This window comes from Girardinichthys multiradiatus, chromosome 3, assembly GCF_021462225.1.
Source record: "Girardinichthys multiradiatus isolate DD_20200921_A chromosome 3, DD_fGirMul_XY1, whole genome shotgun sequence".
In the NCBI taxonomy this organism is placed as follows: domain Eukaryota; kingdom Metazoa; phylum Chordata; class Actinopteri; order Cyprinodontiformes; family Goodeidae; genus Girardinichthys; species Girardinichthys multiradiatus.
In genome coordinates this window covers 37,947,098-37,961,643 of record NC_061796.1, presented here as the reverse complement: position 1 = coordinate 37,961,643, position 14,546 = coordinate 37,947,098, and the positions used below count along the sequence as shown (strand labels likewise).

Genomic DNA, 14,546 nt, shown 5'->3' with positions numbered 1-14,546 from the left:
TTAAGACTTTTGCAATGCACTTTATTTCCTCTAGATAAGACCCTGTCAATGATTCAAATAAAATATATACAATTTTAAAAACAACTTTTTGTAAACATGTTTAGAGAGACCTGTGACTCGCATTACTTTAACGAAGTATCTAATACTCCAGATATACAGTTCGTGGAAGTAGTAAGTGCCACCTTAGACATTTCTTCAAGCTTTTGGTTTTTTGTCACAGATCAGTGTTTCAAAATGGTAACTACATTGTAATATTAGACAAAGATAGCCTAAATAAACACAAAATGCAGCTTTCAAATGATAATTTTATTCATTAAGGGAATAAAGCTATCCAGACCAACCCACCCTCTGTGAAAAAATGACCCCCCCGTTAAATCATGATTTCACTGTGGTTCACCATTGTTCCATACATTTTTGAAACGGAAAAGCAAGAATGGCTGAATACAAATACACGAACCACACCCAGGTCTAATTATTGCCAGACCTGTAGAATCATGAAATGTCCTAAATAGAACCTGTCTGACAACATAAATTAGTTAAAGGATTAAAAAAAAAAAAAAAATGCATCAAGCCCTGATCTAAAGTAATTCAAGAATGGAAGAGTAACAAAGTTTTTGACATCTATTGGTCCGCAAAGGGTTACAAAGCTTTAGGATTATCAGGCAACCATACTGAGAGACATTATGTACAAAACGAGAAAACATGGAACAGCTGTGAACCTTTCTAGGGTTAGCCAGCCTATCAAAAGTACTCCAAGAAAGCATTGATGACACATCCAGGAGGTCACAAAAGAATGCAGAATATCTTCTCTAGTCTCAATTAAGGTCAGTGTTTGTGATTTAACAAGAAGAAAATACTGGGAAAAACTGGCATCCATGGGTTCCAAGTTCCAAGATGGCAAACCCTGCTAATCAAAAAACCAAACAAATGATCAAAATCATCTACGGTGGCTGAATTAAAATAATTCTGCAAAGAAGAGTGAGCTAAAATTCCTCGACAAACATCTAAATGATTTATTATCAGTTATTAGAAACACTTAGTGGCAGTCATCGCCTCCATGGTTGGCCAAACCAATCGGCTTAGGATGCAATTATATTTTTACAGGGCCACGTTGATTTGGATAGCCGTTTCTCTCATTTTAAATGAAATTATCATTTCAAAAGGGCTTTTTGGGTTCACTCAGATTATCTTTGTCTGATATTGAAATTTCTTAAATGTAATGACACCTTTCAATGTAACAACAGCAAACAGCTGTAAGGTTATTTTCACTGTACTGCATATCTTGAACTGAACAGCATGGAAACCACTTTGTAAATAAGATATCTCAACAATAATACTAATTAACATATATCTGTATTTTTAGATTGATTAGCAGAGTAATTACCATGTGTAATGCACTATTGCTGAGGTTCTAAAATATAGATTACCATGTAAATCAGAAAAATAATGCGATAAACTGCAAAGAACTTGAAAACCTTTTGGCCTTTGCACCCACTGAAATCTGGCTTCATTGCAATTACTCTCAGATGGAGATAGGTGATGGTTATGATTTCTATTTACAGGGGTGCTGTCTTTGCACCTGCACATAGAAACAGATCCGTTGTAGTGTGTGAACAGGTTTCTTGCAGGAAGATCCCAGGCTGGTTTAAATGAGAACCTTATTTTTGAATTTTGGCTCTCAAGCCCTATTGTCTGCAGAACACATGTCAGACCTTTTGAGGAGAAAATACGGCACCTCTATGCCCACAATACAACATCTAAAGTAAAGACCTGAGAAAGTCGTTTATGTTTGTCACAACCGTGCCTGAACTGCAAGACCACAAGGCTTCCTTTTATACATAGTGAAACTGTTTTGTTGTTTCATAGAGTGTCTGACTGTTGGGGCAATGAGTGTGGTGGATGAAGGAGCTGAGTAGTGCATAAATGGTAAATACTAAGGGCAGGATTTCCCCGCGTATCGCTGTATCTCACAACAAGAATCGAATGAAACAAGAGTGGCAGATGACCACAGAAAAAAAATCCCACTGTAATCTTAGGAACCAAGATGAAACCTGGCTTTGCATTCTTCACAAAAACAATAGGCACCACAAGGAACTGTTACTCCTCTACGAAGCCCAACACAACGGTTATTATTACACATCAACGAGCGCATGCACCAACCACGAGCTCTGAGCCTGTCACATGTGCCAGAAGATAACAAACACAGCACAAATTGTGTGTTTGTGTCATATGCTCACATACACACAGACATGTATTCAGGCTTCTCACTGTAACAACCATGGTCACTGTTTTCAACATTATGTGGTATGCTTTCCTGTTTTGACTCAACGGGTGTGGTTGAACTCTTCTTCTGTTTGCACATAGTTGCTTTACTGGAAGTTTTTTGGCCACGTATTCAGTGATCTTGTCATTTATAGACAAAATCTACCTTTCAATTGTAATAATGCTTTTATAAAGATGATAGGTGGAACTCCCTTTGCTCTCATATTAAGGACCTAGTGTCCTATTCAGTTTGGCTCATTTACCTTGGAAAAGTATTCATACCCTTAAACCTTTTCACATTACAACCAGAAACCTTCAGGATAGACTAACAAACATTTGTGAATAATAGTGAAATAGAATAAAATGGATGGCTGGGTTTTAATAGTTTTCAAATACAAATCAGAAAAGTGAGGCATGCAAGTGTATTCAGCCACTCTGAGTCAATACTTTTCTTTGTCTCTACCAGGCCTGCACATGTACAGATGTAAGTTGAAGCATATTCTTCTTTTTGCAAAATAGCTAAATCTCAATCGGTTTGGATGAACACAACTTGTGATGAGTAAAGTCTTGCTACTGATTGTTAGTTGGATTTAGGTCTGGACTTTGATCAGGTCTTTCTAAACAAATTAATATGCTTTGATCTAACCCATTTGATTTAGGCTCTGGCAGTTTTTGCTCCTGTAAGGTGAACCTCTGTCTCAGTCTTTGGTTTTCTTCCAGGACTGCCCTGTATTTGGTTCCATCCATTATCCCTGCTAAAGAAGTGTATGCCCACAGCATGATACTGCCACCACGTGTCACTGTTGTATTCAGGGTGATATGCAGCGTTAAGATTTTCACCAAACATAGCATTTTCCCTGTAGGCCCAAATGTTGAATTCTGGTCTGCTCTGATCAGAGCACCTTCATTCACTCTGTTGGACCATTTGTTTGCTGAATGTTGGACCATGTGTACTTTGCTGGACGCCACTATGCTGTTCAGCGTCATCGGCCATTTTGTACCGCAGGATAGTCTGCTACTACACATCCCAGTGGGTACCGCGGCTGATAGGACTGATAGCAGCGCTGATGTCACAGTGGGCTATATAACAAATGAGCTCCCTTCCAGCTGGGTTTTTCACGCTGGAAACCGAGACGCGGTTACCACGCAACTGGAGCATCACTCTGGAGAAGAAAATCCCACGTGGACTTTCATTCATTCTCCCCCCGTTGGCCAACAAGAAGAAAATTCATGAAAGAAGTTTCTGAAATAGGAAGGCCAGAAATTTCACTTTACCGATCGAAGATGTGAGTTTAACACGTAACAGAAGAAAAACCCCACGGAGGTTTCAAGGAGACTAAATCGCCACCCTTGTTTTTGTTCCAGTCGACTGTTGACGGTCCGTCATAATGCCAAGTAATCCTGTTTTCTTTTCTTTTTAGAAATAGCTTGGGCAGGATAGAGTAGGATTTTAGGGCGATTTAGAATCGGCACTTATAGTCCAATGTATTCTAAATTGTATGTGCATGCCACGTTTTATTGAAACTTGATTGCTGTTGATTCCCGAGGCCGCAGAGTCTCGCACGAGTGTTTTACTGCGTGAAAATCTGAACGCAGGTGCCCTGTAAAATTGGACTGCAATAACCTCATGGTGAAACTCTACCATTTTCTTTGTCTGCACCCTGCTACTGGTTGCCGGCAAAAGTTTTATGATCCTTTGTGTGTTCCCTGAGCTACAACTGCGGGGGGGTTTTATGACTTTGTGACTCGCCGAGCTACATCTCGGTGGGGCTGCTCCCAAAGCTCCGCTCAGCACCATATTATCACCTGTTGCCATAACTGCTGGTTGGATTTTCATACACTCAATGTCGTTTTGTTTTATTCGGTTTACTTAGATACTTTACCCTTTTATGTAGAACTTTGCATGTTTGATTAGGTGAAGATTAGTGAATCGGAAGAGCGTGATGTATTAAGGCTGTTGATTTAATAAATATTCACGTAGATAAAGAGAGCGTTTGTTTATTTTGAGCAAGAGTGATTTGGTCAGTCAAAATAAGGTCGAAGATCCTCCACCTATGGTGAAACGGTTGATTAAACAGTAACATTTAGTAATAGTTATCAATTATTACTGAGAATTTAACAGTTGTAATTATCAAGGGCTTTGAGCCACAAATTACAACACCAGAGGACATCTCTGGTTTCAATTAATAAATAAGGATTTTTGGTTAAGAAATAAATTTTTCTCAAATTATGATTTTAAATTATAATTCTTGATAAATATTAATTAATCAATAATCATAATTCTAACAACTCGTTTACTCTCTCTCCTTCATAGTTTATGGTAAACAAGACAAGGTTTCATCTTGTTATTCTTTCATAAAGGCCAGATTTGTAAAGAGCACAATAGTTGTCCTTTTGACATACTCTCCCACTTAAAATGTGGGACAGTATGTCTTTCTCTGCAGCTCTGTCAGAGCTACCATTGACCACTTGCCTACTTCTCAAATTATTACTCTCTTTGCCCACCTTGTTAGTTTAGACAGCCATGGTTGAGCAGATGATGCTCTATGGAGGGTTGAAAATCTATTCTATTTACCAACTGGGAGACTTTTGACTAGATTTAATGGTATCAGGGTAATGGGAGCTGAATACAAATGCACAGCACACTTTTCTGATTTTTGTAAGTATTTTGAAAACCATTTACCCATATCTTTCCCATTCACAATTGTTATGTTATATATATATATATATATATATATATATATATATACATATATATGTGTGTGTGTGTGTGTGTGAAATATGCACTACTTAGTGTTGTTCACATAAAATCTGAGTAAAACACATCAAGGTTTTGGAGTTGTAACCTAAAATGTGTAAAGGTTCAAAAGGTACGAATACTTCTGGAAGACAATGTTACTCTATCTAATTGCAAGTTTAAAGCAATCAACTATTTCAGGTCATTTAACCAAAGGATAATCAATGAAAGCAAGCAGGGTTGGTAACACCTATGTTTGCTGAGGATAAAAAAAAAAAACATAATAGGAAAACCGTCCACAATTGCTGTAACAAGCAATTAAACAATCCATATGAGTTCTGAGTCTATCATGAATACCAATTAAGGAGCAGGACTGCATATGTCTGGCTTTTTTTATTTTTAAAAGAAGGATGAGCTAATTGATTAAAGGAAAAAAATCATCTAGTTTTGTTTAAATCGGATTTTCTCAAGGCACAGCGGCCTGAGGAGATAGGTCTGAAGGGAGCCTTCCCAGAGCAACAAGGCAGAGAAGCTAACAGGCCCAGAATTGATTAACTTAATTCAGAATGAACTGTCACCTTTCAGTTGAACCAGAATTAGTACTTTTATTAAACTATAGTTGCAGATTTGTTCATGAATACCCTTAAAAACTAATTCACTCTTTGTAGCAACTTATTTTCCATACATGCATAATCTTCAATTTCTCAAAAGAAAAAAATTAGCTCATAGAAATGCTAAAGCTATGTAATACTTTGCTGACTGGAGAACTGGGAATTTGGCACGCACTTCTGGGAGTATATCAGCAACTAAACCTAATAACAGAAAGATGGCACGTTTAACGCAAGAGTCCAATCTGAATAAAGAACAGTTTTATAGTCAAAAATTACTCATTAGATTGCCTGGAACCTTTTTGACTCTAAATGCGCAATTTCCTTATATTTTTGAAAAGGAAAGACTGGCTGGAAATCTGTCTGGTCATAAACTATCTAAAATTAGAAATATCTAAACATCCAAAAGGTAATATTCACTGAGGTGGAAGGCATAGTTGTAAGATTTGTATGAAACAAGAAGTTTCAGAAAAAAAGCACCACAGACTCAAATTATTTTCTCCATCTTGAAACAAGCCTGAGGGGGAGCTTTAAATAGCAAAGAATTAATGAAATAACTTAGGAGCAATACAGCCGGAGCACTGATAATGGAGACAACCACATGAAGCGGTTACATGGTGTAAAAATATCAGAGAACATCAAGCTGAGATTACCAGATGGAGAGATGGCCGCCTAAGGTAGAACATGCCAGAGTTAGAAAGACTTAGGATGGGTAAATAGATATGTGCTGCCCTCTGTCGGTGAGCCATGTTGCTACACACATTTTTAACTCAACTTGTTAAACTTGGTTAAAAAACAAAAAACTGCCTGACTGACTTTTTACTTTTGTGATATTTGCAATAATACATCTTTACAAAGCCATCCAACAACGTAATCATATACTTTAATTTAAATAACTGAACATTTTTGTGACAACAAACTGTTAACACAAGAGTATAAACAAACGACTACATACTGTGTTGACATTGCAGCGCACACAGACAACAACTGAATTAGAAATTTATTAACATGCCGAGTATGACGGGGCTCTTCCTGTAGGAGCACTAAGGAAGTATAAAAATTAAAAAAGTACAAATAACAGCATTGTAAACAACATGTAGAAAAGAGAGTAAAACTGGAATTCTGGAATAAAAGTTAATTGTTCTCCATTCATAAAATGATCCCCCCCCCCCCAACAACATTTCTCTTGTAAATGCAAAAGTTGTGCCTCAAACTGAGACTAATATTCCCAATTATTGGGATGCATGTAGCGTTTTCTACTCTTGTTTTAGAGGTTTCTGATTTTTCACATAACCCAACACTTAATATTGAAAAATACATTATAGAATTACAAAATATGAAAATGTACAAATTAAATGTAACAGGCTGAAAAGCCCCTCAATCTTTAAAAAATAACCATGAGTCTTCAAGTTATACTGAAATGATTGAAAATTGAGGGACAAGTGAGAGTGAGTTTCCTTGACTATCAATACAGACATGAGAAAATGAAGTACACCCTTCCAGCTTCCACATGATTTGAAAGGGAAAGCTCATAATCACATGCACTTTATTATCCTATCATCATCAGTGTGGCTTGAAAAGAGTCCAAGGCGGAAAGACCTCAGCAGTAAATTTGTGGCCGCTCATCAGTCGTGTAAGGGCTATACGGTTATTTCCAAACAATCTTAAGCCCAGCCTTTTACAGCGACAAGGACTATTTGCCACTATAGACCTTAGTTAGCATGTTTATTATTAATGTTAATACACACCGCTTATCTGGAAGGGTTGCCAGAAGAAAGCTTCTGCTCTCCAAACAGGAAAATTGCAGCACATCTGAAAGAAAACAGCTTTGGACAGACTTGGCTAAAGTGAAGGTATTTGGCCATCATGCACTTTGCCATGTTAGGTTAAAAACAAAAAAATAGCAAATAAGCAAAAACACATCATAAAAACTATTGAATCAAAGGTTGGACTTAGATTTTCCTTGACTATATTGACAGAAATGGATTTTTCACCCAAAAACTGTACATATCCCATGCTGCTTGTGAGCTGGATTGTGCTACACAAAATAAACATTCCTCATTAGATGAGAAAATTGAGAATATGATGAACAGATATATGATGGTCTGATGAAAATTGCTACATGTAAATGGTCAGCATTGGTCCTTTATGAAGTGCATGATATACCGACATTGGAAAAGGGACAAGGGGTAAGAGGGGAGCCCTTTTGAAGGCTGCAGGTGGTCTACAGCCACTTTAAGCTCGTTTAAGCTTATCAATGTGGAAGGTGAGTTTGAGAGCGGGCCCAAGCTTCAAACCCATGTATTTCATCATTACGTCGCTGCGCAGCAACAGAAGGGCTTTACCATCAATCTCCTGTAACAAAGGGAGAAAACCAGATAAACCACTTTAAGTACCACAGAATTGCATGATTAATATTTATTTCTAAAGACGACTTCATGGCAATTGCATTGAAAAAAATGGTAATCTGAAAAACGGGAATGCAGATCGTTTGGATAAAAGAGCACAATGGATACATACATGTTTTCTGAAAAGGTCAGCATGTGGAGCCAGAACTGGGTCAATATCTCGAATATACTGCATAACTTCTTCGACGGTCCAAAGATTTGGATCCTGACCGCTCGGTCTGGGGCTCTCCCGGAAACCGCCTGAACCTAAAAGAAAAAAGAAAAGAAAAAAAAGCACAAAATTAAGTGAATATAGAAGGTCAGCCGTTGGATCCAACATCTACTTGTACTGTTAAAGGAGCAATAATTCAATATTTTTAAATTAAAAACGTTTTATATTTCTTATAATAAAATGAGAACGGATAGATAAAGACAGACATCCAAATCCACATTCCACAGGATCTGCTACCCTAATGCAGGTGCATTTCAAGAAATATGAACATCATTGAAAGTATTTCATTCATTTTTCTTCTTATTTTTTTTTTGGTCTTATGTATTTTTCCAATCTTCATTGTTCTGGTCTCATTAGCTATTAGCAGAAAATCCTCATAATTAACAGAAATAAAGGCTTAAAGACATCAGTCTGTGTGTAAATAATCCAAATAATGTGTCTCTGTGAATTGAGTTACTGAAATAAATTAACTTTTCAAGAATAAACAAATTTATTAAATATTACCATTTAAAGCGTTTGTTCTGTTAAGTCTGATGATTATGGCTTACAGCAAATAAAAACTATATTTGGTTTCTCAGAAAACTTTAATATTAAATATTTTTAATACATATACGTCAGCCTACTGAAAAGTATATCTATGTACTGTACAGTATGGCATGTAGGTGATCAGCCTAATGCTTGGCTGAGGAATGAAGGAAGCCAGTCAGATGAAGTTGTTTCTGGTTCAGCAGTGACTTTAACACAAGGGAAGCAGCAGTTTGTGCAGCATGTTTTCCTTCCACTCAACTTTTCAATAATAAGCTTGGATACAGCTTTTTTGCTATGACATTTTGTGGCTTTCACTGCTTGTAAAGGGGGCCAATGACTGTCTGCTGGGAACAGGTCAGCAGTCTTTCTCAAGATTTTGTAAACCATAACACAACCTTAGTTATTTAAAAATGGTTTATGTAATATTTTCATTTTTATGGGATACTAAATTTCGGGTTTTCATTAGTTGTGAACTATAGTCCCTATCACTATGTGTAATAGATTGGTCGAGATGCACCCACATCTTGAATATACCAAGATTCGTTTTAAAAGTAACACACCAAAATCAATGCAGCCCATTCCCTTGATTTCTCATCAACTATTACATTCGATAGTGAACTTCAGAAAGCTAGACAAGCGGAATGTTTTCATGAGCTTTCTACCTGCAGAGGTGTTATGGTGCAGCAGTTTAGAGGGAGATCTGAGGCCAGCTGTCAGTCCCGGAGAGTTCGGGGACAGTGGGATTTTTTTTAAGTGCTCCGGAGCCGAAACACTGTTCTCACCTGTTGATGAAACAGAAACTGAAAAATTAGAAACAGACCTGCGAGCTTGGACACTTTTTTTTTAGAATGATATTGCTCCAACATTCAGGGTTTTAAGTGTGTGTTATGGCGTTAAGTAAAAGACCAAGGGCCTTTTAAGGAGTTATTACCCTTTTATAGAAATCTCTTCAAATATTCCATTAGCTTAATTAAAGTCTAAAGGAAATTGAAAGATGATTAAATGATTAACCTCCTGCTCCAAAATTTAATACCACTCTCCCTAGCTATGAGCTGCAGTTTAACAACCTCTTTTCATATACAATTATTTAAAGCTTTACTGGACCAGTCAAAGCAGTCATTTTTTAATTAAAATCGTTGCATAATATGTGTTGCCTTGAGAAATTAGAGCTGTTTAATATGTTTAAAGCTAGTTTTCTAGAGTCAAAAGGCAGCGAGACACTCTGAAACGACTGGGAAGAAGGTTTACCACTGAGCCATATTACTTTTCTTAATTTATGTTTTGTGGGAAGGTAAGGCTTTCAAGCAACATTTAAAAATACAAAATAATCAATGATCAAGTCAATTTATCCTTCACGTAAAATATCCAGTCGAATCAGCTTTTAGTTTCTGTTCCATTTTAGAAACCACAACTTTGCACTTTAACTTGTAGAGACAGGAGCTCTATATAAATACAAAATATATGAAACAATGACGATATAACAGAAAGAACCGACTTCAGCAAAACTTTGCCCTGATTAAAAAAACAAACATTTCCAATAGCTTTGAAAAAAGTTAACATGTACAGTCTAGCAATGCATAATTTTCATATTTAAAAAATAATTTTCTTCACAAGAAACCATTCAATATTACTGATATAGGTAATAACAGTGTATTATTATTATTGGGCAGGTACTCAAAACCAAGAAATAGAAAGACCCCTGCTAGACTAAATTACTATAATAACATCCCTTGCATACCGTTAATGGAGTGCCTGGGGAGTTTAGCAACTTTCGGCGATAGTGGACCATTGAAGTCCTGATGGAAGCGCTTTGTGCCTTTGCCTGCGCCAGTGGTCAGGGTGTCTCCAAAACCTCTCCTCTCTAAAATCAGCAGATATGGAGCACAGATCAACAGCTGATTTAGAGGTAGAGCCTATCGTTCCACAAAGGAAGCTGTGGTAAAAATACAAATGAGCTGACAAGATGGCCTTTTTTTCCAATAAAGTATATAAAAAAAAAACAGGCTGAATGGGTTAAATGTTTCCCTAATTAGTGAGCAATGCTGGGATGGAGCCATGAGAATAACAATCTGGGCAATGACAGGGGAAAAGCGTAAAGAAACTCTGTGATTCAACAACAGGCAACGCGTAACTCGTTTTCTTGGAATATGACAATTTTCAAGACTGAAAGTACAACATTTAGGGAAGATATTTGTACTCTGATCAGGCTTTAATTGTGAATTATTTATGTATGGAGGTAAGCAGTAAGGTTGGAAAAATAAATGATTTTGATATAATAATACCGGGAAAATTAATTATTCTAAGATACTGACTTACGTCAAAATTACTATAAACTGACCTATTCTGACCTACTTTGCCCAAATGAATGCGCTTCTTCCAGCAGCAGCGCTGCAATATCAGAGACACTCAGCACGTCCCCTTCCTGCCTCACCTGACCAAAACAATGAGCGGCTGCTGGAAGTTTTAACTCTAACAAGGAGAGTACATCCAGGAAAAAAAACAACTGTTTATCTGACAAAACAAACACAAAAGCGTTGTTCAGAGGTACTTTCGCTTTGAGGCAAAACAATAAGAAAAAAACTAATTTCTAAGGGAAGCCACATGCTAGCTGAGCAAAAGCTACGACACTGATGTTTGAGAGCAAGTAAAAAGGTCAGTATAAAGCTCCCGTATCTGCAACAATGAAGTAGTAAACCTTCTGGATGACATAGCTAACGCTATCTGTTTTATTATTAACCTCAAGGCTCCTGCGTCGAGATGCGCACTTTAGAACCACGCAACGCTCTGCTCTGCTGCGGTTCAAATTAACGCACAGCTGACAGCTCAGTTGGCTGTCAAATAGTGAAGCAACCATAATAGTGGACCAGACCTTGTTTATGTTGTAAAAAAAAGTTTCATATGCTCCAGGTCCATATTATTTTAGTCTAGATGATCCTTTACCTTTCTCTGGTTTTGCGTTCCACAAGCAGGTCAATTGGAAATAATATAACTTATTTTAGTGGCTACAAGTTGCAGGACAAGAACTGCTTCCGGACAAATTAAATCTGCTATGCAGTCAAATTCAAACTGGGAAAGGTGATGAGAGGAATGGGAACCCTGAGTTTGTGATGCCGCTTACAAGGAAAACAGATACGAAGCAAAATCCTTCTTGGCCACATGAGCTCAACTGATTTTCACATCTGAGTTTATGTAAGGTAAAGCTTCCAAACTGCTAAACAGATTGTTTGCTTATTTGGGTCAGCAGAACCTTGTCAACCAGGGCATTTTAAAGTCCGATTTAGAGGTCTGGAACAACTAGTGACAAGCAAATTTGATTTCAACAATTATTTGTGGTCCTAACCAGTTCTAATTCGAGAGTAAAGAGTAATGAAAACTCTAATTTAATAAAACAAAATATCTTGAAGTTGATCAACTTTTTATGCCTCAACTAATGAAGTGCCTTTCTTAACACACAAGGAACCGCAAAATGAACTGAAAAATGGAAAGACATTGTAACATCAAAAGAACAGAATTTTAGACCCCATTTCAATTTCAATTAAGTTTGATCATCAACTTGTTGGAATTCATTTCATATTTTCGTAAAGCTTTTAAAAACTGTTGCTCTTTGGTAATAAAAACGTTGCATATTTCATATAAAAGTAAAGCGACTATGTTTTTTTGTTGTTCAGTGTTTTCTGCCCCAACACAGAATTAACTGTTTCAGAAAGCAGCTAGAATGTTCTAACACTTCCCCTAAAACACACAAAGATTTATCATTTATATCTAAAAGGACTGATGTAGCACAAATGGCTACAAACGCATCTCACTATTCTGAGGATCTTTGGACAGAGAGGAAATTGCATAAATAGCAAGTTAAGCAGGTTTGATATTTTATTTCAGTCTACTTGCTAAATTAAAGCCTAAAACATTGTGTGATCCAAATGAGAGCCCATAACGAGAGAACAGTGGTTCTGACCTGCAGAGTATGAGTGGCCGTCGTAATGTACACTTTCTCTAGCCACAGGCTGGCTGCCGAACAGAGCATCGCAGTGAAGGTTGTGGCAGAGTTTTTCCAAGAAACGGAGGACGTATGTGACACTACTGACAGTGGGGAGGGTCAGAGTGTGCTGCTGATGGTCGAAAAAAGCTGAAAAATACAAACCACATAATAGAACATTGAAGTTATTTTTAACATCCTTATTTAAAATGTATTCTCCAAACATTCTGTTTAGTCCTTATTAAGCTGTTCTTCCACTTAAGCATTGCACTCTGCTTTGATTAAAATACAACATTGGTTTAGAAAAAAGCAAAGACTGAAAAGACACAATATATTCTCCTTCCAGGTTCAGCCTGCACCTGAAATGACCTCGCCTCCTTGTCCCGACTTGAGGCAGGTGAAGACTGTAGCCTGGTTGTGGGCAGAGTCCACACAAGCCTGAACACACTGCTGAAGCACCGAGGAGGCTCGACCCGGACCAAAGTGGTCTGGGAGCTGCTGGATGCGCCGCTGGTCCAGGTGGGGTCCCACCTTTCCGTACTTGTTTAGATACACACAAACTTCGGGAGAGAAAAACAGGTTTCATGAACATTAAATGTTGAATGTATTACACTGTAGATAATCTATATCAAAACAGGTTTCTCTGAAATACACAATTCGGGATTTACTTTGGTTTTAAAGTCACGGTTAGGTACATTTTCGGTTTGCTTCAATTAGGAGAAAAAAAAAAGTGGCCACTACAGAACTGAGCGAAGATTTGGTTGGAGGGATGATACAACATAAAAACCACCTGAAAATGTTCAATGTTGATGTTAAGTAATTTTTTTTAATAACACTGGGGCGACATTTGAGAATATAAAAAAGGTTTGGGGTTGTTTTGATATTTAGACAATCCAGTGTTCCTGATGTACTTGAATGCACCATAAAAGCGCAGCTGTTGGGAAATCCCCTTTGGTCAGAGAAACTCATCAGAACAGTACCAGCGCGCTGTCCAGGGAGACCAGATTTGTGCGGGACTGTCCCTCAAACAGAAACACTGTCCCATATTGGACTGGGTCAAATTCTGATAATTCAAAAAACTATTCGACTGGAGCTTTTCTGAAATGTAAAGAAAGCAGAGCTGCAGTCATTATCACAGAGTTTGATCAGCTGTCAACCAAAATACACAGCAGCAGCGTCTGACGTCATGAACAACCTGCGGGCCACGATGCTAGTAAAATAAAACAGAACGAAAAAAGATTTTCTTGCATAGCTTAAATCTGTAGGCTGCACAAAATATTATGGAATGTATGTCACGGAAAAGAAAATACAACAAAGACTGAAACTGCGTGAGGCCAGTGAAAGGTGACCTCTGAGGGATTTTTAGGAAGTTTGCCTAAGTTATCTTTCAATTTCACACGGAGTGGAGCATGATGTGAAGCAACAATGTAAAAGTGACGCACAAGAATGGACACATTTTTACCCAAACCCAGAGATGACAGCCAGACAGACAAGGTAACAGCAGCCAAGATTACCCGTGTTAAACTTTAAAAGCTGGTAAAGTTTTTTCTGATGAGCTTTATTCAACTTTTTTTTTTAATGGTTTTTAAACAGTTTTATTAAACTTCAAAAAAGTTTTAAAAAGTTTTTTTTTTCTTTTCAATCCTGTGCTAATTCATCGTTGTGCACTAACAGGCAAGGCAGAAATTGACGAATTTAATGTGAGATCTGTGTTAAATTAAAATTTATGACATCACAGTTTTGGTAATGTGTCCCACAATGTCCCTGATAGGCATCCTTGTTGCCCCGCATTCGGTTTTTTGATATCTGGTCAGCC

General features: G+C 37.4%; 1 protein-coding gene across 2 annotated transcripts in view; it reads right to left on the bottom strand.

The window, feature by feature from the left end:
* Positions 1-6,468: 6,468 nt before the first annotated feature.
* The window catches only part of LOC124865758 (polycomb protein SCMH1), a 29,321-nt gene continuing 21,243 nt past the window's right edge, over positions 6,469-14,546 (bottom strand). For both annotated transcript variants that reach the window (XM_047361133.1, XM_047361134.1), the window contains exons 11-16: positions 13,090-13,290; positions 12,710-12,880; positions 10,493-10,615; positions 9,417-9,536; positions 8,128-8,261; positions 6,469-7,962 (exon numbers count right to left, since the gene is read on the bottom strand). In XM_047361133.1, the coding sequence (XP_047217089.1) occupies positions 7,843-7,962; positions 8,128-8,261; positions 9,417-9,536; positions 10,493-10,615; positions 12,710-12,880; positions 13,090-13,290 (869 nt within the window). In that variant the 3' untranslated portion in view covers positions 6,469-7,842. The remainder of the gene's footprint in view (positions 7,963-8,127; positions 8,262-9,416; positions 9,537-10,492; positions 10,616-12,709; positions 12,881-13,089; positions 13,291-14,546) is intronic.